Source organism: Onychostruthus taczanowskii, unplaced genomic scaffold (assembly GCF_017590055.1).
Source record: "Onychostruthus taczanowskii isolate IOZ18803 unplaced genomic scaffold, ASM1759005v1 scaffold7, whole genome shotgun sequence".
NCBI lineage: Eukaryota > Metazoa > Chordata > Aves > Passeriformes > Passeridae > Onychostruthus > Onychostruthus taczanowskii.
The window spans coordinates 2,376,254-2,402,400 of NW_024504786.1; the positions used below are offsets into that span (position 1 = coordinate 2,376,254).

Sequence of the window (26,147 nt, forward strand, 5' to 3'; positions counted from 1 at the left end):
TTTATAACCAGCTGCTTATACAGTTTATTTTTATCTAGGCCTTTATGCTTTTATTTCATTACATTACAGGGTTTTCACCTGCATAGCTGGCAGTGTGCACTCTTTCATTTCAGATCATACAAGGTGTGTGATCATGGCAACAGTAACTATGCTGTGAATTTTCTTTTGTCATGTTTAATTGACTGGTCATTTAGGAACCAGCTTGGCCAGAGGAACAGAGAAACTCGACTAACAGCTATCTTCTATTCAAACACCAGATTCACAAAAGCATTTTTTTATCCCTAATTATGAATTAAAAATCTGGAAGAAGCTTTCCAAGTGAAATATCTTTACATATCACAGACTTTTGTTATTAAGCTGTACTCGTTGCTAAGGAAGAACAGAGAAGATCAAAGGACTTTTAACAACCAGAAACTCAAAGGTGAGGGAGTTTTGATTTCTTTAAAGATTTATCACTGATCTACAATGGTTGTTAGTTCATAGTTCTATGAAAAGACTGAAATTATGTGAGCCTGCTTTGCTATTTCCTATTTATTTCCGTCAAACAATACCTCAATTCACTTTTTGATTAGCAACATGATCAGGCATTCAAGCAGCCTGTTTACAAACCCATATGCAATTGAAGTCCTAAGGACTAAAAAAGAAGAACTTGTACAAGGCATAAATGACCCAGACCAGCTCCTGCACTGGCTGATAGAAAACGGTATTTTTACCCCAGAAAAAAAGCTGGTGCTGAGTTTCTACAGGACACGAACAGCAAAGAACTCTCGGGTATTAGACATACTCATTTCTCAAGGTGAGCGAGCCTGCAGGCTCTTTTTTTATCCGTGTTTAAAGCAAGTGGAGCCAAAACTTTACAGCAAGATAAGAAAATACGTCAGTGAAGTAAATGAAAGCATTGGAGATGCCAGAAGACAGTTGGTTGGGTATTTACTTGAAAAAGATAAAGCGTGGTTTGAAAACAGCAGCGAACAGCACCAGGGGAATAAAGAGAGACCTGGGGAGAAAAAGCACAAAGGGGCTATTAAGAAGAAAGGAAAAGTAACTCCGCTTTCAAGAGCAACAAAGCCTAGAAAAGATCCTGCTGCTGTTGACATCTTTGCTGCAGTAGCTAAAGGCTCCCTTCCCGAGTTAGAGAAAACAGTGAAGGATAATGATCTCAATGTGCTAAACCCTTCCAGTGAAACACTTCTGCATGTGGCAGCTGCTCATGGCCACCTATCCATCATGGCATATTTGCTCAGCAAAGGTGCAAGGACAGGTGTGAAGGACAGGAAAGGGAGAACAGCCCTGCACAGGGCTGCTGAGAAAGGTCATGGAGGTGCAGTCGAGCTGCTTCTCCGAGGCGGTGCTTCCACACACACTCTGGATAAGGAAGGCAAGACACCACTGCACTGGGCTGCAGAGAATAACCACAGCCACATATTGAAGATGCTCCTGAAAGAAGAGGCAAGGAGCTACAGGAATCAGCACACCTTTTTACACATGGCAGCTCTTAGAGATGAGAGCAGCCTGGCTAAAATGCTTTTAGAGGCTGGTGCCTCCACTGAAGCAAAGGATGAGAGAGGACAGACTGCTCTCAGTTATGCTGTTTCTCAGGGATCTGAAAACACTGCAAAAGTACTTCTAGAAGCTGGAGCCACTGTTGATTCCAACATGGTTGAAAGAGCCTTCAACAGCAACCACCCATCCATCTTCAAAACACTCCTGGAATATTCAAAAGATTTGTCTGCTGACATAATGGAGTTAGCTCTTTTCAGAGCTGTAGAGAAGAATCTGCACAGTGTTGTAGCAGCTTTAATTGACAGAGGCACAGATATCAATGCCCAGAACAAAAAGCATTACACTCCTTTGCTACTGGCCTGTGAAATGGGCAAAGTGGAGTCAGCAGAAGTTCTGATGGAAAAAGGAGCAAACTTGGGAATAAGGACTCCCGCTGCAGACACAGCTTTGCACTTGGCAGTGCAGGCTGGGGCTGCTTCCATCGCAGGTTTGCTCCTGAGCAAGGGGATGGACACAAACCTCAGGAACCAAGCTGAGGAAACCCCGCTCCACGTTGCTGCCCTCTGGAATCACAGGGCACTCGTTGGCCTCTTAGTCAGTGCTGGGGCCAGAATTAACGCTGTCACTAAGGACTCTGCTACTCCCCTGCACATCGCAAGTCAGAGAGGTCACGCCGATGTTGCCCGACAGCTGCTGCACCACAAAGCTCCTGTTAATGCTCAGGACAAGCAGGCAAAGTCCCCTTTACATTTGGCTGCTGAGCAGGGACACAAAACACTGGCAGAGATGCTCCTGAAGGCCAGAGCTGACCCCAATGCACAGGACAAGGAGAAGAAGACTCCCCTGCACGCTGCAGCTCTGAGAGGACACCTCAGCATCGTGGAAGCGCTGTTGGCTAAGAAAGGGAGAGCTGGAGCTAAGGACATGGATGGATGCACCCCGCTGCACTATGCCACCATGAAAGGAAACACAGACATCCTAAAAATTCTCCTGGCCTCGGGGAAAAATAAAAATATCAACGACAGAAACGTTTGGAGGAAGACAGCCCTGCACGTTGCAGCGGAGTACGGACACGGAGAGCTGATAAATCTCCTGCTGAGCCGCGGGGCTGCCATCAACGCCTCGGACTGCGGCAGGGACACTGCCCTGCACTGCGCCTGCAGGGCCGGGCACCTCAGCGCTGTCAGTGCCCTCCTCAGCTGGGCACGAGGGGAAAAAGCAAATTTACTCGCTGCCAACAGCCTCAGAAAGACTCCACTGCAAGTAGCGGAGCATAGTAAGACAGAAAACCAGGCTCGAATTTTAACACTGTTGAGAAAGAAAATGTTAATATCAAAATGATGATGTAAAGGAAAAAAAATTACGTTTAAGTGCAGAATTCTCTTTATTGTAATTTGGGCAGTCCTAATGTGGAATATGATTGAGAATTATGCTTGAGCTGGCAGAATTGAGTTAGCAAAGATGATCTTGGGAAAAAAGGATCTTAAAGACACTTAAAATTTTAAGTACTGATTAGTCTTCTGGTTCTCTCATAAATCACATATTTGGGATCTATTTAAAATGCTATTGCCTTTATAAACATTGTGCTTGAACTCTTCTAGTATAAATCAAGACAAAGACAGAAAATATCTTTTCATGTATCTGTGAATATTAGCCTGTATGGATAGCTTAGTTTGGCAAAATCACAAGTTAAAAAATCATCTATTATGAATAGTAAGATGTCTGTATTTCCTCAAGGTATTCCTGAGACTACAACGATTAGTAACAAAGGAATTGTTTGGCAAAATCACAAGTTAAAAAACATCTATTTTGAATAGTAAGATGTCTGTATTTCCTCAAGGTATTCCTGAGACTACAACAATTATTAACAATTCTTTTTCTTTCTATCTTTTGTCATACCATTGTCTAGATTTTGCATTTTTAAGCAGAGAGAACAAAAACCATGATATTTGCCATTTATTAATTTCACTTTTATTCCAGAACAAAGATAAGATTAGTAACAATTCTTGTTCTTTCTACTTTTGTCATACCATTGTCTAGATTTTCCATTTTTAAACAGAGAGAACAAAAACCATGATATTTGCCATTTATTAATTTCACTTTTATTCCAGAACAAAGATAAAATATGTAGAATAAAAAGGTTGCAACAGAGTTTCTTGGTTCAAAACATTTGTATTGAGATGACAACACAAACATAAACAGAAACACTTTCTGAATCAACAGAAAGTTCTCTGGGGTTATTTCCCTAACAATGATAATCAGCTCTTACACTTCCCTTCACATTACAAGCCAAGTTACCACAAACACCCAAACACCTTTTGAGAAACAAAACACGGATTTAAGAATGCATGAGTCTAAAGCTGATTTTAGTTATTGATAAAACAACACTTTAACCTGACCCCTGCAATGCCTGGTGAAGGAACAGACATGACCATGAACTTGAAGGACATAGGAGCACACAGCCTGAGTGTGCTCAGATGATCCCAGAACTATTTAAGATGGAAAAGACCTCCAAGACCACCAAGTCCAACCTGTGAGCAATCATCACCTTGATGTCAGCCAGCTAGAGCACTGACTACCATGTCCAGTCTTCTCTTAAATACCTACAGGGATGGAGATCCCAGGATCAACCTGGGCAAGATGTTTTATGTTTAATCACCTCTTCTGTGAAGAATTTTTTCCTAATATCCAATCTAAACCTCTCCTGGCGCAGCCTGAGGCCTTTTCCTCTTTTTCTGTCCCTTGCTCCCTGGGAGCTGAGCCCAACGCCCCAGCCGGCTCACCCTCCTGTCAGGGAGATGTGGAGAGAGAACAGGTCCCCCGAGTCTCCTTTTCTCCAGGCTGAGCCCCCGAGCCACTCCTCACACTTGTGCTGAGGCCCTTCCCCAGCTCTGGACATCTCCAGCCCCTCCATGTCCTTCTCGCAGTGAGGGGCCCAGACCCGCACACACCTCTGAGGGTGCCCCTCACCAGCGTGTGCCCCAGCTCCATCGCCGCCTCCCGCACTCCCCTCAGGCCCTGCCTGACTGTCACCCCTTTCCCCTTCGCTCTTAGCCCAGCCATGTCCCCTCAGCATCCCACCATGTCCCCTCAGCGGCGACCATGTCCCCTCAGTCCGGCTGTGACCCGTCAGTCCGGCCGTGACCCGTCAGCTCTCGGCCACGTCCCCTCAGTCCGGCCATGTCCCCTCAGCAGCGACCATGTCCCCTCAGTCCGGCTGTGACCCCAGTCCGGCCGTGACCCGTCAGCTCCCGGCCATGTCCCCTCAGTCCGACCGTGACCCCTCAGCTCCCGGCCGTGTTCCCTCACTGCCAGGCCCTGTCCCTCAGCTCGCCGCCCGCCCCGGCCGCCCCGCGCTCCGCCTACCCCAGCGCCATCTCCGCCTCCGCCGCGGCCGCTCTTCGGGGCGCTGCTCCCGCCCATCTCCGCTCCGCCGCGCCCGCCCCTTCCCGCGATAGCGCCGGGCCCGCTGTCATGGCGGCGGCGGAGGAGCCCGAGGTGGACATCGAGGGGGACCCAGCGGCCGCGCCGGGGTGAGTGAGGGCCGCGAGGGGCCCGCTGCGGCTCGGCCCCTGCGGAGGGCTGGGGGCTGAGGGGAGAGCCGCTCCTGAGGGGGCGGCCCGGGCCGGGCGCTTCCCGCCGCTCCGGGAGAGACCTTGGAGTGTCACGGAGTGCCCGTGGAGAGGGGGCAGCGCCGGTGCGGGGCATCGTCGGGAAGGGCACTGAGAACGGGGCTGTGATAGCGCTGGTGTGAGGAGAAGGCGGAACCGCCGTCATGGGATCCCCCAGAGCCCGGAACAGCGCTGCGAGGCTGCTGGGAGAATCCTTAAAATACCCATGGAGAAGGTGCTGGGTTGTGTAACTGTGTTAGCGAGGGAGGCTCAGGAAGCTGAACGCCGGGAGGGAGGTGCAGAAAACGGGTCCATATCATCATGGAATGTTAAGGATTGGAAGGGATCTTAAACATCTTCTAATCCCACCCCCTCTGCCATGAACAGAGATATCTCCCACTAGGGCAGGTTGCTCAAGGCTTTATTCAGTCTGGCTTCGAACGCTGCCAAGGCTGGGGCATCCACAATCTCCCTGGGTAACCTGTGCCAGGGCATCACCATCCCCAAGTAAAGAATTTCTTCCTAGTATCTAACCAAATTTTTCCCTCTTTCAGTTTGTACCCATTAGTCCTTGTCCTATCGCTGCAGTTCCTGCAAAGAGTCCCTCTTCCCTGTAGACCTTTCAGAGAGTGGAAGTTTGCCATCAGGTCTCCACAGAACCTTCTCTTCTCCAGGCTGAGCAGCCCCCCTCTCCCAGCCCGTCTTTGTAGGGGAGATGCTCCAGTGCTCTTATCAACATCATGGGCTTGCTCCAACACTTCCATGGCCTTCTTATGTTGGGGACCCCAGAGCTGGATGCAGCACCTCACTCCTCACTCTCACCAAAGCAAAGCCCTGCTGGCCGTGCTGCTTTTGATGCAGCCCAACATTCCACTGGCTTTCTGGGCTTCAGCAAATTCACAGATAAGGGTTGCTGAAGTGGGTAGGCAGTGACTGCAGTGCCTCAAATCGAGCACTTGCAGGTGCTGAGAGAGAATGGGAGGTTTGTAGCAGAGACACTGCCCTCAAATAGCCCCTGCCACTGCTGCAGACAGGGTGCTGGCAAAGGGGGCTCTTGATCCCACCCTCTCCTGGGTATGCTGAAAAAGAAGCAAAATTTGTATTGATCTTGGGACATAGAGACTCATCCTGATCCTTTATCCTATAAAGAGATGTTTGAAGTGCTGCATGAAGCAGTTCAGAGCAGTAGGTGAGTTTAATTTAGTAGCACTGCAGGGAATATAGGTCTAATTAGTCTTCAGACAAGACAATGTTCTGGAAGTGAAGATTTTTGAAAACAAGTACTTACACAAATTACTAAGGAGAACTTATGCTGCATGAAAATAAAAGGAAGTTGATCAATGACATTAATCAGTGACAGATCTCTAATTAGTAGTTATTACAGAAAAGATTAAATAAAAACTGGATTAAGTTTGTATGAGGACAAGATTAAATATTAGGAAGAAACACTTCCCTGTAAGAGTAGTGAGCCCTGGGCAGGTTGGACAGGGCTTGGAGCAACTTGGTCTGGTGGAAGATGTCCCTGTCCATGGTAGAGGGTTGGAATGAGATGATCCTGCAACCAAACCATTCCCAGATTTTACTCAATGGTTCTAACAACCCTGTATGACAGGATTCTATTAAACCTTGTGCAAGCAGGAGCTCTCCTCAGCAGGAAAAGCAGTTTGCCTTTACAAGAAAATGCTTTTACCTTACTGTGGGTAAGATGTAGAAGTGCTAAGAGGAGATATACAACTCAATGACATTCAGTATTAAAAATACAATGGTTCTGAACACTGGAATCTCTTTCAGAGATCATGAAAACACAGCATCAAGCCTGCTGCAGGACCACTATCTTGATTCATCTTGGAGAACTGGCAACAGCCTTGTAAGTGTTTTTTTAGTCAATGCTGCTTGTAGCAAGGTTATCAGAGCTTCTGTGTTCTCTCTTCCATCCATGTACATGCTCTTTTAGGTTTTTAACCACTGCTTCTTCCTTACTTTTACAAACTATTTATTGTCAGTACTCACGTACAGTGTGACAGAATTCAGATATTAAAATGTGTATTTGTTGTTTGCAGCCCTGGACGTTGGACAGCAGCATTAGTGAAGAAAACAGGGCTGTCATTGAGAAGATGTTGCTGGAAGAAGAGTATCCTTTTGCTGATTTGGTTTTATGTTTTCCTGTAGAATGCTAAAAAACCTCCAATTTCCAAAAGAACTGGGCAAATCTTTGCCTGTTAAGGTGACTGAAGCCCTTCTGAGATTGCAGAATTCCTGCTGTAGAAACTGCAGTATTTGTTCTGCAGCTGGGTAATTCTGAAACAGTGTAATTCATCTGATTATTAAAATTCTCACATGTACAAATATCTCTGATGTTTTGGAAATTTACTTAATGACTATTTCAGATATTATTTATCCAATAAATCACTTTCTGAAAAAATATGGCTCAACCAAAAGGAAGTGGAGAAAAGACCTGTGAAAAGGTAAGATCTGTCTGGGAAGAATTCTTAGTTAGCTGAGTAGAAATGAAAAGTCCTTCTAAAATCCTTCTTATTTGTTGGATATGCACCAGCAGCACAATTACTAATTTTTATTTTCACTCTTGCATTTGCAGCCCACATAAGAAAACTGGAAAAGTCATGTATGTACATTTAAACAATTGAATTGTATTTTTAAGTATGTTGTCTGACTTTGTTAAGTTACCAGATACTATTTTAAAAAATTAAAGTTTGTTTTGTTTGGCTATAAAAAAATTATTTAAGAGACCTTACAACAGAAAGAAATATTGTGTGTAACAAGAGTCTAGAGTAAACCAGGTTTTGGGGAGTTTTTTGGTAGCACAGTGGTCTTTATGATAAAAATTTGTTAATTCTAGTTGCCTTTTTACCTGAAATTTTCTGTTGCTTTGACGTTTTCTGTGCCATTGGTCGCTGATGAATATTGAGTTCCTTTGAATCTTCTGTCATGATGGAGAAGCTGATGTGATTCTCAGTATTTTATTTATGAGTCACATTCATGTTTAGAGCAAACCTTGAGTTTTGCCAAAGATGGGGAGTAGTCCTCTTATCAGAGGGTGCCTTGAGTGGCTGGGATTAGAGAATATTTAGATTTGGGAAAGGACTGATTTCTGCTTCCTGCATTCCCAGGGTGCGTTCACCTACAAAATCACCTGGCTGTTCCTTGAAGTGGACATCAGAGGAAAAAGAGTTGTTTGAACAAGGACTGGTGAGTTTGTTTATATATAAAATATTTTAAATTGAATTAATGAGTTTATCTTGACATGAATAAATGTGTTGTATTATCATAACACTGCATTAACTATGAGAAGTATAGTAGTGTGTTCTGAAGGCAAATCAGCTAATGAAGTAAAATCCTTTACTGTTGTAAGGCCTGCAGAGACTACATGGGTGTGCCAATTGTAAAAGGGTTTGCTTTGCCAAGCACAAGGATTCCTTGGGATAACAGGCAGCAGAGTGCCTGAAATGGGTGAAGAAGATCCTTCAGTTAAGAATAACAATAATTCTTACTACTGGATGCAGTTTCCTTCTTGGTAGAACATAAATAGTGAGCTTCTTCATTATGGGTTTGCTGTAGTGTTTGTGCATTTTAATGAATAATGGGGTTTTGAACTCATTTGACACATGCAGTGCCATGGCTGGGATGTCAGAGTTGGGGTCACCTCCATGTGTTTTGTTGTTTCAGGTGAAATTTGGCCGCAGGTGGACGAAAATTGCCAAACTGATCGGCACTCGAACAGTTCTGCAAGTCAAGAGCTATGCTCGGCAGTACTTCAGGAACAAGGTAACTGGAGCATCCCTGGAGCTGCCAGAAAGGTGTTTGCCAATGGGTCCTTGGTTTTTATCTGTCTTTTCAGGGCACTGCTGTCAAAGCAGATACTTTAATCATTCCCTTATTCAGAGAAGTGGAATCTCGTTATTTGCAGATGTGAAGTCAGGCCTGATTTCAAATTCCTAGAATGACCACTGTTTTTATTGCTGGTATAACTAAACAATAAATGCAGTGTAATTGTGGTTCCTTACAGTGTTGATTGGTACTCTGAAAATACTGTTTTTTTTACTCCACTGCTCTTTCTGCTGTGTGTTATAGTTTTAGTTTCAGCCTCATTTGAGATTTCATGGGCTTTAAGAAGAAATAACCACTTTCTAGGGCTCTTTGACTGGAAATACAGGCAAATTTATACTTGGCCTAAAGTATATCTATAATGCTGTGTAAAAGTCAGTTGCAATGGATTAAACTAAATTAAAACAATAAATTGAAGAAGAAACACTTCAGAATATCTGTTCAAATAAAACAGTCCTGATTATCTGGGAGGCAGATGGCTTTGGTTTGTTTTTCCCCTCCTAAAAGTGATTTATATTTTCCTAAGGCAAAAAATGGTGATTCAGAAAAAGAGGAGCAGAGTCAGTGTGGAAGCACCCTTCCCACGGGAGATGGGACAAGGGTGGAAGCTGGAAACTTGAGAGGCCGTGCAGACCCCAACCTGAACGCAGTGAAAATCGAGAAGCTGTCAGATGATGAGGAAGTGGACATAACTGATGACATGGATGAACTACTCACTCCTGCCTTCCAGCAAGAAACAGGAAAATCTGAATTATCTGTTATCCCAAAAAGTCCAGTTGAAGAAACAAAAGCAGTGGAACAAGGTTTTCCATCTGCTGGCCACAGTTCTGCAGCTGCTGTGGCTAAAGAAGATCCTCAGCACACCAGGCCAGAGACAGTGGATGCGTTGGTATTTCCTGCTGTGGCAGCAACGTGTTCCCAGCACCTAAATGGGGATAAATCTGTGAATTTGGATTACCAGCAATGCAACAATCTTGTTGAGAAAGCTGAGCAAAGTGGACCAGTCACATGTCCTGCACAAGGAACTGATCAGGAGCTCAGTGAGGAGCAAAGAGACCTGGCTGATAATGGATTGCTTTTTCCTTCTCCCTGCCAAATGGATGAAGATCATCAAGAGGAAGCAGAGGAGCTGAAGCCACCTGATCAAGAAGTGGAGGTCGACAGAAGCATCATTCTGGAAGAAGAGAAGCAGGCTATTCCCGAATTCTTTGAAGGGCGTCAGGCCAAAACACCAGAGCGTTATTTGAAAATCAGGAATTATATTTTGGATCAGTGGTGAGATGCATTAATTTCTTTTACTGAAATAAGTGATTAAGATGTCCTGGTCTGATGTAGCTAAAACACTACTTAGCACTAATAGCTTACTTCTGAACAGAGTGAAATTAATTGTATGGTAGCTTGCCAGTGAAGAGCGTTCATTAATACTTCTTTTGCATCTTCCTGATTTTTTCTCTGCCATTCTGGAAGCTGAGCAATGAAAATACTTCGAAGCATTAAGAAAATGAATGTTCTGTACCAGAACAGGCTGCATTTATTTTGGCTGTGCTATTTCCTTGTCATTTTTGCCATCCTATGCATAAGAATGGTTGTAACAAATGGTTCCTTAAAATAACAAATGGCATTAATTCCATAGCCTTGCATTTACAGAAAGGCAGCAAGAAATAATAGTCTGTGCTAGAGCAAATAGTGTTGACCAAAGGAATGCCTCAAATTAAGGATCAATTTGGAGTGGTGCTTGTACACTTAAATATTTTATATTCCATCTGCAAAGGAGTGGTGTAAGGAAACATAGTGACTTGTAGTAGGAGGCTCAAGGTAATTTGGTTGCCAGTTTTGGTTTGTGATTGCTTTAAAGTATAAAGAATTATTGAGTTTAACTCTGTCCTCATTCAGTTGTTTTGTGCTCTGACAGCTTCTAGTTGCAAAGAGAGACTAAAATTCCATTTGACACCAGAGAAGTGTTGAACTGAGAAAATTCAGTATCAGCTTAAAGGAAGGAATAAATGCATAGAGAGTGAAAACAGGACCTCAGTTAAAGTCACCCAATTGCTTCATCCCCCGTGGTTTGTTCTGCTCTTTGACCAGGTGCTGTGCTTTGTTTTAGGGAGAGGTGTAAACCCAAATACCTGAACAAGACCTCGGTGCGGCCAGGCCTGAAGAACTGCGGGGACGTCAACTGCATCGGGCGGATCCACACCTACCTGGAGCTGATAGGAGCAATCAACTTTGGCTGTGGTAAAGATACTTCTGTTAGAATAGTCAGTAAAGAGCCTCTTCTGGTGCACTGCTGAAGGACTGCCCAGTGCTGGGGTGTGCTGGTCACACAGAGGCTGCACATTCATCCTTGCTAGGAAGGACATTCCAAGCAGATTCTCTGATAATCTTGGAAATCAAGAGGAGCTTGTAACCTATTTACAGGATTAGGAATTTTGAGTTTACACAAAAACTTCTATTTTTACTTTTTATTTCCCTTTCCTCATGTTTAATCACTCACCAGTTGGTGGGATGTCTGTTTTGTTTCATGCTTTTCTGTGTGTCCTGATAGCAGCTGTGTCTGCAATTCTGCCCTCCTTATTAGGCAGAATTCAAGTAATTGTTTTTTTTCCACACTAAATTATAACAATTTTCTAAATAAGTAACAATGCCTTCATCCTTAAGGCTAGTTTTTAAACTATTCAAGTGTTAAAATTAGGTGACCTGTTAAAAGTGAATGTGCACATGTTACTTGATGTTGGTTTAGAGGCTTTGAATGAATTTTGGTCCAAAACTGAATGACCATAACCTAGGAGAGGAGCAATGTCCTGTAATTACATTTCATCTGAAGTAAAGTTATTAAAAATTAATTAACAAGAAGGTGGTTTTGTTGTTTTAAAAGTGTAACGTGAGAGGGCTATGTCACCGCTCAGAATCATGACTATCAAGAGATGTCTTTGCTGTGAGGGTTTTGTCTGCATTCTCCCTGTGCCGTTTGCTGTTGTCACTTACCCGTGTCATTCCTGTGTGCGTGGCAGTGCTGAGCAGCCCTGAGCTCTGCTGACACGGGAATTGTCCCCTGTGTGTCCTGCAGAACAGGCCGTGTACAACCGGCCCCAGCCCGCCGACAGGAGCCGCTGCAGGGAGGGCAAGGACACGGTGGAAGCCTATCAGCTGGCCCAGCGCCTGCAGTCCATGGTACAGCCTGGGGGCAGCAGCAACAAGGGGAAAATCCTCCCAGCTTGCATTTATTTGCAAGCCAGGGCACCTCGGGGAATGTCTCCTCTCACTCAGTTTCCTTAGGGTGCCCTGTGATTCATCTTGAGTGCTGTGTCCAGTTCTGGCCCCTCGGTTTAGGTAGGATGTTGAGATGCTGGAGTGCATCCACAGGAGGGCAACAGACTGGTGAGGGGTTTGGAACACCAACCCTATGAGGAACGTTTGAAGGAGCTGGGGTTATTTAGCCTGGAGAAGAGGAGGCTTAGAGGTGCCCTTATTCCTCTCTACAACTTCCTGAAGGGAGGTTGTAGACAGGTGGGGGTCGTTCTTTTGCACTGACAGAACCAGAGGACACAGTCTCAAGCTACGTCAGGGAAGGTATGGGTTGGATATTAGGAAAAAAATTTTCACTGAAAGAATAATAAAGTACTGGAATGCTCTTCCCAGGGTGGTGTTAGAATCACCATCTCTGGATGTGTTTAAAAAAGGACTGGACATGACACTTGGTGCTATAGTCTCGTTGAGGTGTTAGGGCATAGGTTGGACTTGATGATCTTAGAGGTCTCTTCCAACCTCATTCTGTGATTCAGGTGTCAGTCTTAGTACAGGTCTCTCACACCCACTCACATGTTCAGGTACTTCAGCTATCTTGCAGGCCTTCCCCTGCAGCCTGAACCCCTCTTCCCCATAATTTATTAGCCACAAAATAGTGAAGTGCATTGCAGTCTGGGATTAAGTTGCTTGCATTTCACCTGTTAAATACAATAGGTGTATGTTATGCCTTACTGAGAGCCCTATGCACACAATTAAATGCAGCTCATTTATAACTGCATGAATTACCAAGGGTTGCCAGAGTTAATTTTTATATTCACACTTAATGTAGCATTTTTAAGTACTTCATACAGTAGGTGTATGTTATGGTTTACTGAGAGCCCTATGCACACAATTAAATGCAGCTCATTTATAACTGCATGAATTACCAAGGGTTGCCAGAGTTAATTTTTATATTCACACTTAATGTAGCATTTTAAGTAAAAGTACAGCAAAGGAAATCAGTTGATGAGAGGAAAACTAAATCAATCCCACTTTAAAAATAATAAATTGAAATGTAAAGAACTGTAGCATACACTAAATGTAAACACACTGAGTTTATAGCTTTGTGTGTTGTCTGAGCATTAATTCAGAGCTGGATATCAGTGCCCTGTTGCTGTCAGGAGCACTAACAGGCTTTACAGCCTTAAACCCCAAAAACTTTACTGATTATAATTCAGGACAGATTGTGAACTACTTAATTCTACAGAAATCCAGGGTGTTTTTTTATTTTCTGGGAATGTGTTGGAGTGTCAGTACCATTCCTGGGGCAGTGACCCTTTGGCTGCCTGGATGAAGGAAGTGCAGTTTTCTCAGGGTAATTTGACTCGTGGTGGTTTCTCCCCTCAGCGCACAAGAAGACGGCGAGTGCGGGACCCGTGGGGAAACTGGTGTGATGCAAAGGATTTGGAAGGACAGACATTTGAGGTAACTCTCCTGTGTTTTAAACTTACCTTAAATCATCAGTTCCTGCTAATTGCTGGCAGGTGCTGTTGCTTCAAACAGACAAGGGAACAGTTGTGTCACAGGGATTTAACCTCTCTTGTGGAAGTGTAATTTGAAAGTACTGCAGCAGCTGGCACATCTTCGTGCTGATAAACACAGCTGCATTTGGGGTTTGCACAGGGGTTTTATGCCCATAAAACTTGTTGCCTTGTCTTGTAGGAGATTTCATGACCCGTTGCTTTCAGTTAACTGCCTTTAGGGTAATGGTAGGGGATGGGAGAATAACATTTAAATGTTATTTTTCCAGTCCCATATGGTTTCCTTGTGCTCATTATGCAGGTGATAATGAGTTCCTAATATTAATTCTGCTACTAGCAATATCCCCAGTAATACTGTGGTTTATTAAGTGCTTAAAAAATTCATACAAGGTTAAATATTTTATGGGAGAATTGGAAAGAAAATACATGTCTGTTCCTACAATTACAAATTACATCAAAAGTGAAGAACTGTAAACATTCAATTTTCCTGTATACAAAGCCTTCTTAATTTTCAACCTTATTGCCTATAACAATTACTTCCAAAATGGTATTGTGCCATCCGTATTTTAGAGTAACTGGGTTAATAATTCCAACACTTCCTGTAAAATACATATTTGGATGGAAATAAAGGTTGAAAAGATCTCTGAGGAGGGGGCATGATAAATTCTGGCTGTGGATTGTAATGGTAGATGGTCACACCTGGATTTACACTTGGTGTGGGCTGTGATTTTACTGAATTTGAATGATTTGGAGAGTGAGAGAATTCTCTTATCAGGCACCTTGTGGACCTGATCTCAGATTGTCATTCCTTCCACACTTCTTGGTTCTGCCATGGCTTTTGCCTCTATCCTGAGTAGTCTTGTAATACACAAATTATATTAAGAGGGCAGGGATATCAAGAATTTATTCTGGGCTGGTTTTGCAATCAGGGCTGAAAAAGCACTTCAGACATTGAAACGTTCAATTTTTTAAAAAATCTTTTCAGCATCTCTCAGCTGAAGAATTAGCAAGAAGGAGAGAGGAAGAAAAACTGAAACCTTCAAAATCTTCTAAAGGTTCGAGACAAATCAAAAGGTATTTGATCACATCGTGTTCAGACATAGATCTGCCAGAAGTGGAACAAATGTCCTGTGTAGTGTCAGGCTGGAACCCTGCATCCTGGTATCCTGGTCTGAAATAGCAGGGATGCTTTTCAGATGTTCCATGTTGGAATTCAGGAGTGTGGGAAGTGATATTTGTGTATTTGGTAGAAGCCATCCTAATGTGGGATGAGAAAATCCATTGAAGAAAACAAGGTTATTCCTCCTCTGCCCAGGAGACAGTGGGAAACTTGAAAAGTTTTCTGACTGTCCTACATCTTCAGAGAAATTTTCTTTCATTTTATAGTTCCTTTGATCCCTTTCAGCTGATACCATGCTGTTTGTTCACGGAAGAAAAGCAGGTATGTACCTCTGAGTGAGTTACTGAGAAGGCTCCATTGCTTGGATTATTTTTCTTACTTTTTTGTTTATCATTTCAGGAACCCTTTCAGGTGAAGGTGTCTTCTGAAGCACTTTTAATAATGGATTTGGTGAGCATTACATTTTATCTTTCAAAAAGATGTGATGTGTGTGCTGTGGGTTGGTTTGTTTGTTTGTTTTAATGAGCAACATAACAAGACCAAGAAAATAAAACAGAGAAGCTGTGGCTGCCCCATTCCTGGAAGTGTTCAAGGCCAGGTTGGATGGAGCTCTGAACAACCTGTTCTAATGGAAGGTTAGACAGGGAGGATAATGAGATAATTATTAAGGTTCCTTTCAACCCAAACCATTCTGTGATTTTTTTCCAGTCAGACCTAGAAGTGTGAGAATCTAGTATTAAATAAAACCCCTAAAATGAATAGGTTTTGTATTGTGCTTAATATACAATTATTGACCTTCTAGAAAAACTAATAAGAGCTTTGCTACTTTACTGAGAGCTTTACTACTTACTACTCTGTCATACTTTAAATCTAATTTGCTTAAAGCTACTTTCTGAAACAGACTGCTCTTCTGAAATCTATGGCTTCATTTTCTCCCAGTGTGGGAATTGATTTTGTGTTTGCAAAGCAATGTGTGGGTTTTTTCAAGAATAACAGGCTGTACCAGAATGTGTACAGTTGTTCAGCACTGCCCAGGCTCAGTTTTTGAAGCCAGCATTGCCTCGTGTATGGAAGCGTTGCACTCTTGCACTACATCTGTGGGGTGTATATAATAAGCAAATTTAATCTTTTCTGTTTGCTTTAAATGGAAGTACTGGGTATTTGAGAGTCTTGAGTTGTCCTGAGTTTTCCTTCTACATATGCTTGAGAAGTCACTGCCTTGTGAGAAATCCCACAACTTGGACTTTCCTACTTGTTTGATCTCATTCCAGCACTCTCACGTGTCTCTGGCAGAAGTGATTGGGCTGCTTGGTGGAAAGTACTCCGAAGCTGATAAAGTTGTGGAAGTAAGTGCTTGTCTTTTCACATTTTCTCTATAATATTAAAACTGAAATGATCATAGTTACAATTTGAATAGAGTAACTTATTTCTAAAAGGTAACTGATTAAATATATCAAAGTTGAAGTTCATTACTGTAGTCTTGAAGTGTGAGAGTTAAGCTTACATTCAAGTGTCAGCTGCATCATGAGCAAGATCTGGTAAATGCCCCTTAGAACTCTATAAGTTTTTTGTAACTGATTCACAGAATTCACAGAATCACTGTGTTGGAAGAGATGTTCAAGATCATTTAGTCCAACCCAGTCTCAACACCTCCACTATACCCTGGCACCCAGTGCCACATCCAGGCTTTGTTAAACACATCCAGGGATGGTGACTCCACCACTTCCCTGGGCCGGCCATTCCAGAACTTTATCACTCTTTCCATAAAGAACTTTTTTCTAATATCCAACCTAAATTTCCCGTGGCACAGCTTGAGACTGTGTCCTCTGGTTCTGTCAGTGCTGCCTGGAGAAAGAGCCCAACCCCAGCTGAGCACAGGCACCTTTCAGGGAGCTGTAGAGAGTGATAAAGTCACCCCTGAGTCTCCTTTTCTCCAGGCTGAGCACCCCCAGCTCCCTCAGCTGTTCCTCACAGGGCTTGTGTTCCCAGCCCCTCTCCAGCCTTTTTGCCCCTCTCTGGATGCGCTTGAATGTCTCAATGTCCCTCCCAAACTGAGGGGCCAGAACTGGGCACAGCACTCAAGGTGTGCCCTCCCCAGTGCCAAGTAGAGGGGGGGAATGACCTCCCTGCTCCTGCTGGCCACACTATTCCTGATGCAGGCCAGGTGCCATTGGCCTTCTTGGCCAGCAGGGCACACTGCTGGCTCACGTTCAGTCTGCTGCTGAGCAGCACCCCCAGGTCCCTTTCCTCCTGGGCACTGTCCAGCCACGCCGTCCCCAGCCTGCAGCACTGCAGGGGGGTATTGTGGCCAAAACGCAGGACTCGGCCACAATAACCCCTGCAGCCTGATGGAGGTTCCTTGCACTGGTGCAGCTGGAGGTTCTTTCCCCAGGTGCGTGCGGCAGAGCCGTGCAACAGCCTGAGCACAGGCCTGCAGTGCGAGATGGACCCGGTGTCCCAGACGCAGGCCTCGGAGTCGCTGGCGGCCAGAGGCTTCCAGGTCATCGGCTGGTACCACTCCCACCCCGCCTTCGAGCCCAGCCCCTCCATCCGCGACATCGACACCCAGGCCAAGTACCAGGTAGAGCCAAGACACACCGAACACCCAGCAGCCCTAAAGCCTCCCTGGGCTTCACGCTGCTTCACCTGTGTGTATCTTACCTCATAAAGCCTCCCTGGGCTTCACGCTGCTGCACCTGTGTGTATCTTACCTCATAAAGCCTCCCTGGGCTTCACGCTGCTGCACCTGTGTGTGTCTTACCTCAGCTCAGCGTGAATTGACATAAAAGCTGTTCTTTGGGTTTCAGCTTTGCTGTTCTGAGTAAGACTGGATTTTTGTGTGTGGTGTTTTTGGTGTTTTTTAGAGCTATTTCTCCAGGGGTGGTGCCATGTTCATCGGGATGATCATAAGCCCTTACAACAGGAATAATCCTCTTCCCTATTCCCAGATCACCTGTCTGGTCATTAGTGATGAGATCAGTTCTGATGGTTCCTATCGTAAGTACCCCTATTTAATCCAGTGTCTTAATTCTTCTTTTCCTTTTTGGGTGTTAAGGGGAGGATGTCTGGTTTTGAACCTGAGAAATTGGTATTTATGTATTTATATTGGTAATATGAAGGCATTATATAAATGGTGTCATTTATAATGGTAACATGGGCTGGATAAACACAGGAATTTCACTGAGATGATTAACCTGTGGGTTGTCTGTGCTGTCAGGACAGGAGTACACAAGTGTAAATATGCACGAGATTGATCTTCTGTGTTAGTAGTTCCCACAATTCCTGAAAGAAGTGAAAGGGGCAGACACAGGTCCCTGTTATTCACATACAGAATACATGTGAACAGCTTAGAAACCGTTTCCCATGTCTTACTTGGCTTGCATTACAACATTCTGAACAGATCCTCTGCTCAAGGAGACAGAACTAAATAGCAAAGAATTGGCTGCTACAGTGGCCAAAAATCCTCAATTTTTGAGTAATGTGGCATGCAGCAGGTCAGAGGATCAAATAAATGTGCCAGCTGTCCAGGGGAGCACAAGGCATGAAAGCTGAAATGGTGCTGGCATGATCCCCCACCTAAGGGAACAAATTCCTGGTTAAAAATACCATTGGAATTTCATGAAAACAGGATCTTTTCCTTTGTTGAACAGTTAAGGAAATAGCAAATAAAATTTGCTGTATTGCAAGTGAAGATCTTCTGCTCTTTTCCTGACACGGATTTGAGGAAAATTCCCCTGATAACAGTATGTGGTTCTGGTAGCTGCCCATTCTCTCTCCTCTTCCCTCTATGTATAAAGTCCTGGTTTTTGCATCCACACACTCCAAGGTTTCCAGTTCTCTTGGCACAGCTGTAGCTGAGGCCTTGTGAGCCCACAGTTTTTTCTGTTTTTTCCTGTGGAAGCAGACAAGGGAGCCCATCTGCCTGGAGCCTCACTGCACAGTCCTGGGGCAGGGGCAGCAGTGGCCACATCTGTGCCCCAGGTCCTGTTTACCACCCTGAGACACCTGCACTTTTATCCTCTTCTCCCACACATCCCACCCTTGTGGGGGGAAGTTAAAATACTGACAAACTCTATTGCCCTGAGAAGTAGACATTTTTGTAGTCATGTGCATTTCCTGTCAGAGGATTTCAGATTTCTGTTTAGCTCCTGAAATCAAGGTTTTACAAAATGCCATCTTCTCTGGCTCTTTGGAAATTATTTACTGAAATGTACAGTCTCTTTCTTTCTCTGATTTTTGGTAAACTAATTGTGTCCTGCAAATAACTTTCTTTTAAAATATTTCCTAGAATTCTCTTCCCCCACCTGCAGTAATCTAGAAGAATTTCTTCATTTCTGAGCAAATTTCCTTTGAAATTGAAAACAATAGTCAGCACTTCACCATCAACCCATTCATACTGAAAAACCAAACCTTTTTTATCTATTTAATAACCATACAACTCTTAGACTACAAAAGTGCAACTAAGAAACACTCAATTCATTTTTTTCATTTCTGGGTTTGCTGTATATTTCTGTCCTCCCTTATGGAATGGGAATTGGCAAGGGCAGGGAGCAGAACAGATTTGTTCCTACTCCCATCAGAATTAAATTTGGAATCCAAAACACATCATCCTTTAACCTCCTTAATGTTGTCAAGTAACAGGTTTCTGCAGTCAGTAATAAATGAGGAACAGTTATGGGGAAGGAAGGGATTGCACCCAAACTAAACAGGAGAAAAAACAGTGGAGTGTAGCAGAAACACTGAATAATGATCTTCAATTGATTGCAGGCCTGCCCTACAAATTTGAAATGGAGCAGATGCTGGAGGAGCCTCAGTGGGAATTAATATTTGAAAAAACAAGGTGGATAATTGAGAAATACAGATTTTGCCACAGGTTTGTGTCCACTTCTGTTACAAATAGCCAGATTGGAATTTTTATACATTTATTGTTACATTTCAGTCAAGACCCATGGCTGCTTTCTCCAGCACTCCTGTTTGTTTTTCTTCCAACAGCAGCGTCCCCATGGATAAAATTTTTCATAGAGATTCTGACCTGACTTGTTTGCAGAAAGTAAGTTTTCTTCTCTTAACTTTTTAATCTTAGATGTTTTTTTTAAATGCAAATCTGTTTCATGTTGGAAGTCACCCCGACTTACACTTCTACAAATCAGAGATGTAAATTAATAAGAAATTATTTTTGTGGCACAGCTTATTTACTTACAACACAGTGAAAATAAAGATCCTCCTTCCTCTCAGAGAGGTGGTGGTGTGATTATGTGCAGATACCAAGTTTGACCCTCAGTTTGGAGAGGAATTAATGGCAATTAATTACTCAGGTCTCCCCTCAGCATTTTGTGTGCTTTCAGTATCAAGACCTGCACATGTCTCAAGAGCATATTTGGCCTTCCTGCTCCTTTGTTCCATCAGTAAAATAATGCTGTGCCATGTTTGTCATGGATAAGTAGGAACTTCAATTTTCCAGTCAGTGTAGTCACTGCTCTGGAGCTCTGACTCGTGGCAGCTGTACCATTGTGGCACAAACGAGAAGAAACTCTGTCCAAAGCAAAAGACATAAACAGAAAACTTGCACACAGTAATTGCACACATTGATTTTTTTTTTGTTCCCTCTCAATGCACCTTTGCTTATGAAGTGTAAATCTAAACTTGAGTTGTTAGAATGCTCTGAAATTTAGTTGTTGGATAATTGGTATTAAAGACTTGGATTTATATCACCCTGTTCCTTTTAAATTTATAATGTATAAACACTTTTCATCCTAAATAAATAAATAAAAATCTCCTTGCAATATTTATCACATAAAAGAAGGGGAAATGACAATTTTTAAAACACATTTCCTTTTCTTTTGCCTAGCTTTTGGAGTGCATGAGGAAGACTTTGGGCAAGGTAACAAACTGCCTCATTGCTGAAGAGTTCTTGACTCAGATAGAAAACTTATTCCTTTCCATGTACAAGAGTGAAAAAAATGCTGAAGGAAGTGAGAATGAAGGTTCACATGAATTGCCAGTGTAATGGCTTTGGAATTTTGATTTCATTTTTTAATTTCTTCCCCTCCTCTCCATTATGTCAACTCTTTCTGAATTGTTATCCCTTTTAGTAGTGACTGTTAAGAATCCAGTGTCATCTCATTGTTGTGGTTTAAAAACACTTTGAAAGCTCCTAATTTGTGTGACCTGTGTGCCTGAGGAATGCTTAATGCTGATGAGTGCCATGGAGGTAATGACTGACCAGCCTGATGTTTGGGAAGGAGGACACCCTGTCAAGAATGCTGTGCATCACTCTGCAAGGAGAGCTTGTCCTCTCTCAAGTCTTTCAGTTTGGGAATTTTCTCTAATGTTTTTGTCTACAAGTGCACCTCTAGCTCAGAATGGATTTGTTTCTTTGCTTTAGGGAGTGTAAGTTTGAATGAGTTCACAAAAGGGAAACTTAACTAAATGAGAGAGTTTTGTAGCTCAAACTTTCCTGGTATCCAGTAAGAAGCTTCATCCAGTTGTAGCAAAATACATCACCCTATTTCTTTCTGCTATTATTTTTCATATTATTTTCCCCATTGATTCTGTTGGTCAAGTAGCTTTTTGGCACATTCTTTGCCATCCTGCTTCCATATTGGGGAGAAAAAGCTGATGAGTTTCATGACTTCTCAGTAGTGGCTGTGCTTGTTTCCAGTGGAAATGATAACTCCTGTCTTACCACAGGTTATCTCTTTCTGGCCTTCCATTCTGCAGGGAGGTTTTATGTTGTTCTCCAGATCATTGTGGTTTGTCCACTTCTAATTGCTACTGTTTCCTGTGGAAACCAGAGCTCCTGATTGATGGCAAACTGAGTGCAACGAGCAGAAAAGGATTTGTGCTTTTGAAGAAAAAAAATCCCCACTTTTGTATTCAGAGTCTTCTCTATAATGTACAGTTCAATAGAAAAACACTACTTGTTTATATCAGCTCCTCAGTTATGATTTCATACAGGTATATATTTAGATAAATCAGTCACAGATTGATCTTGATTGAGAAGTTTCCTGATTGCAACTTGGAAATGTTTCATGAGCTGTATCACTGTGAATCTTTTTAGAAAAAAAATATGCTTTAAATGTTGCTTTCTAAATACCAAGGAAACTTGACTTATCTACAGGTATTACTATTTACACATGTTTATCTTGGGCAGAGTTTCTCAGAGAGGTCTAAAATATATTTGAAAGTTTCAAGCAAGACTTGGAGTTTATATCTAGAGGGGAGACAATGGACTCAATTTTTATTTTAAGAAAATATGTGTGTGTATATATATATATATGTGTATATATATACAGTTCTACATAACATAAATGGAATTTTGAGATTTTATATCTTTCAACTTTTTGTTTGTGTAAAGAGTTTGGAAGGCTTTAAAATTGTAGAGTTGCATCCCAAGGAGGGAATTCCTTCACAGGAAGTTAATGTTATATTTTTATCAGGCCTCATGAGTCTCTCTGTCTCTAAGGAGGGGGATCAAAACCTGAGCAGGTGAAAATGTGAGCCCTTGAAACTCAGTGATTTCCCCACATTTAAGAGCTGTGGACTCAAAAGTACTGGTGGGTGTTGTGTGCTCTCTCTGTGTTCAGATGTGCTGGTGCACAGCTGTAGGTCCCACTACTGTGTGTAAGTTACCACTTGGTGTATCCATCTCTCTCTGGCCTGTTGGCTCACTCTGCATTTGCTCTAAACTCTCACCTTTGGAGCTTCCTGACCACCACTATTGCAAGGATTCCTGGATTCCTGGCTGGGCTACACTCCAGGTGGGAGAGCACTCCTCCTTCTCAGTCATGGGGAGTTGTGTTGCAGTTTTGCAGTTTTCTGGAAAATCCCCCGGTGTCAATGTCCTGACAGTTCCAGAGCTGCTGGGAGGAGAATTTTGAATCTCTCTTGTCACAGCACCGTGCAGTAGATACTGTTTGTGTTCCACACCCTATTCCCAGCCCTTTAGGGATGAGTCAGGATTGCCCAGGTAGTGCTAATAATGTCCTGGCTGCTTCCCTCTTTAGTGATCACTGAGGTAAAGTCACACAGTTGTATTGTTGTGTTCAACAGTGGTGTTATGCAAGGAAATTTTTGAGTAACCCAGACTTTTCAAGTGATTTTTCTGAGGACATGGGGCAGGATTGAGCCTTTGACATGCACATAAAAGCTCAAGAATTCCAAGTGTTTGTTGCAGGGTGGTGTGGAGAAAATACAATGCTTGTACCATCAAGATCCAGTCTAGCACACAGAATTCTTTAAGAATTGGAAAGAGCACAGTTGTAATGCTGAGTAATGATTTTCTTGACAAGAGGCAGGGTAAGAAAATAAAGTAACCTACTTTTCATCATTTAGTTTCACTGAGTGGTTAATGATACGAGTTTGGAAGTTGCATGCTTCCCAGGAAATACAACCTGTTTAACTAATATACCAGTTCTACCAAACACATTTTAGGCATGAATTTTTTTTATTAAAAAGCTTTTATTTCCCATCCAGGCTTTGTTTCAGTGGACCTGTGCTAATCTGCTGTTCCTTTCTGTAGGATCTGTGTTACACCTTACTGGTGTTACACCTTCCCATGTTGCTCAGACATGGCAAATTGTTGAGTAGGGGGTAGAATGATACAGTTGAAACTGGAATTCAACAGGTTAGGAAAGGAAAAGAGAAATTAACAAAACCCTCACAAAATGAACCCAAACAACCCCTCCCAAGGCGTCACTTCTGGCAGATATCCCTACGGGCATTTGTTGGCTGAATCATGTTTTGCTCTCCCAGTTACCAGCAGTGCTGCCTCACAGGGATGCAGATCTTGTGTGCAAGGGGAGGGAACATTCCTAATTTTTTTTTTTTTAAACTAACCAACTTGCCAAAACTAGCTGAAAAAACAAAATCCATGACCAAGTAAAAAGTTAACACTGTTGCCACTGATATTCACTCAGTACTTTTTTTCTTTGCTTGCTTCTCCGCTGTTTCTGCCTGATGATAGACAAGAGTCTACTAATAAAGGCTGTACCTGCAGTACCCTGAAAGATGTGTCTGTGTTTGTAACAGCTTGTCTCCGAGCCGGGGTCTGGAATGTCTTTGTTCCACTCGGTGGCACTGCCCGAGTGACAGAGTAGAGCTGGGTTCCAGCAGAGGGAGCTTTGTCACAGCGCTGCGGGAAGGGATCGAAATCGGAGCAAAACTCTCCTTACGGGTGTGTGCAGTAGACTTGCGGCCAGGGAGCGCATCCAGGCAGGAGTGCCTCGCTAGGGAGGTGTTTCGTTGTTTTACAGCCGATGTGCTTTGGTCTCCCTCAGAAGATGATCCAGTGGCGCTGGAGCAGGGATGCTGGGATGGGATCCCAGAGTTTGGCACACACATCACAGTTCTGAATCAGCAGTGTGAGGGGCACGTCCTGGAGGTGATCCTTTTCCATCAGCCACATTCCCTCCCCCGATCTGATCCAGGTGTGCTGGTTCCAGCTCTGTTACCGATTCCTTCTGCTGTGCTGCTGAGAATTCACTCAGCCATGAGGGCAGAGAGGCTGTAGGGGGAAGAGAGGCTGTGGAGGAGGACAGTGCACCCCAAAAGGAGGGTGAGTGTGGCACAGCTGAGCACCCCAATGTCTGCACGGGGAGGGAGAGGTGCTGTGCACCCCCGAGGAAGTGAGGGATGAGGACTTCATCCATCCCCACTGGAAGCAGCCGGTGGTTTAACATCCCACTGAACACTGTAATCACATGTGATGCTGGACAAAGTATTTAATGGCCTAGATAAAAGTATTCGGGTTGTTTAATTGCTGCTTTACATAGACCTACTGCCCTACTTTTACAAGGTTTAGAATTGTGCTGAGAAATTGTTTCCATGGAAGCAGAGATCACTAAAGAAATAATGCACTCCACATTTCCTACAGGATTATTCCTTTTACAGCCTGCTGTTCTAAATAATTAACTCTTGTAGTACTGTTGCAGCTTAGCATGGATTAAAAGAAAGAATACTTTTTTTGGTGTCATAGAGGCATTAAATTTTTTAATATATATATAAGTAGTTGGATATATATGTATATATATATGTATATATCGTTGGAAAAACTTGTCTTTAAAGTAAGTCCCTTCCTTCCTTATTTACAGAGGGGAAAATCCACCAATAAAAGAAAAAGTCAATGAAGAAGTGCACTTTTATTTTGAACTATATTTCACATTCGGCATTTAAATAATGTGAAATAAAATATAGACAAGATATGAGGAGGTAGGTGATAGTGAAATGGATTTTGACTTTGAAGGAGGGATGTGAAAATTAAAAGGACATTATTGTAGTGTGGGTAAGTGAATGACATAGAAATGGGAAAAGAGTTGCTAAACTATTATAGAATCATCAACATGACAAATTGACTTACCTGGCAGTCTTAATAATAGTTTTAGCTGTAGATCTCAATTATTTTCCAAGAAAGCTAACTGGAGTTATTATTACCTGAAGGAATATCCAGATTGTGTCCTGCTTTGGCAGAGGGTGTTCACATCCCATTTCCATGTGGAGCTCTGATTTTACACCTATTCCCTGGCAGGCAGGGTCCTTCCCAGTGTGCACGGAGCCACGAGTGCAGGAGCTGGCAGGCACTGGAAGTGGGGCAGTGCTCAGGTGAGCAGCACAGGTTGGAGCTGACTGCAAGGCACGTGGCTGCCAGTGCAGTGCACACACTGCTCTGTGGTCATTACTGGTCTCAAAATAATGATTTATAAAGAGTCTGACAGGGTTTGACAAATCAGATGAATGGAAATGACTTAATGCAAATTGGAAGATCTTTGTCAGCTGCTGCCAAAGCACATGGAAATGGTAAGACAGGTTTGTAGATCACTGGGAGAGTTGGGAGCCACTGGAGTGTTCTGTGAAAGGCGTTATTAAAGTTCAGACTGAAAAATTTCTTAAGAAATACAAACAACTCTGTAAGGGTAAAATAAGCATGAAAAACAGTATTCCTAGTGCTGCCTTGGGATGAGCATATGCCAAAGAGAAGGTGGGAGAGAAGCTTTCCATGCAGGAAAATGAGGGTGACCCCTGCAGGAGAGCAGCCATCAACCTGGTCAGCTGTGGCACCTCTTGAAAAAGCAGTTGCTCCAGGCAGCAACCATCAAACTCCCAAAGGCATTATTTAATAAAGCTATGAAAGTAAAAAGTCTATAACTGATAAGAATCTAGATAGTGGAACGATAGAGATGCTGTGCAGTCAAACACAGGAACAACCATGATGGAAGTGGAGGAATAGGATTTCCTGCAGAAGTGGAAGAAACTCCTTAAACAGCCATTTGCATACAGTCCATACAAAATCTGAAGAAGGAAAAGGGC

At 43.1% G+C, this 26,147-nt stretch overlaps 2 protein-coding genes across 4 annotated transcripts; both read left to right on the forward strand.

The window, feature by feature from the left end:
- Positions 1 to 576: 576 nt before the first annotated feature.
- LOC121345107 (CARD- and ANK-domain containing inflammasome adapter protein-like) lies at positions 577 to 2,844 on the forward strand. Its single transcript, XM_041421664.1, has one exon. It carries the CDS (start codon positions 577 to 579, stop codon positions 2,842 to 2,844), a length of 2,268 nt encoding a protein of 755 aa, XP_041277598.1.
- Positions 2,845 to 4,923: 2,079 nt separating this feature from the next.
- Positions 4,924 to 23,840, forward strand: MYSM1 (Myb like, SWIRM and MPN domains 1). Of its 3 annotated transcripts, XM_041421734.1 has the most exons (21): positions 4,924 to 5,036; positions 6,906 to 6,981; positions 7,175 to 7,245; positions 7,502 to 7,579; positions 7,711 to 7,737; positions 8,243 to 8,321; positions 8,799 to 8,897; positions 9,484 to 10,232; positions 11,062 to 11,192; positions 12,025 to 12,128; positions 13,590 to 13,667; positions 14,709 to 14,797; positions 15,110 to 15,164; positions 15,243 to 15,293; positions 16,115 to 16,189; positions 17,236 to 17,424; positions 17,708 to 17,840; positions 19,611 to 19,716; positions 19,836 to 19,893; positions 20,692 to 20,724; positions 21,564 to 23,840. In XM_041421734.1, the coding sequence occupies exons 1-21, from the start codon at positions 4,978 to 4,980 to the stop codon at positions 21,609 to 21,611; spliced, it is 2,388 nt and encodes a 795-aa protein (XP_041277668.1). In that variant the 5' UTR covers positions 4,924 to 4,977; the 3' UTR covers positions 21,612 to 23,840. The 3 variants fall into 3 exon arrangements, with proteins under 3 accessions (XP_041277668.1, XP_041277666.1, XP_041277667.1); XM_041421732.1 differs by having other exon boundaries at positions 20,692 to 23,840; XM_041421733.1 differs by having other exon boundaries at positions 19,839 to 19,893; positions 20,692 to 23,840.
- The last annotated feature ends 2,307 nt before the right edge of the window (positions 23,841 to 26,147 follow it).

Excerpts from the sequence above, each read along its gene's own strand:
- LOC121345107 (XM_041421664.1), top strand. The coding sequence starts at position 577 with ATGATCAGGCATTCAAGCAGCCTGTTTACAAACCCATATGCAATTGAA.
- MYSM1 (XM_041421732.1), top strand. The coding sequence starts at position 4,978 with ATGGCGGCGGCGGAGGAGCCCGAGGTGGACATCGAGGGGGACCCAGCG. Across the intron at positions 6,982-7,174 it reads GGAGAACTGGCAACAGCCTT|CCCTGGACGTTGGACAGCAG; the intron begins GTAAGTGTTTTT and ends TGTTGTTTGCAG. Across the intron at positions 7,246-7,501 it reads AAGATGTTGCTGGAAGAAGA|ATATTATTTATCCAATAAAT; the intron begins GTATCCTTTTGC and ends TGACTATTTCAG.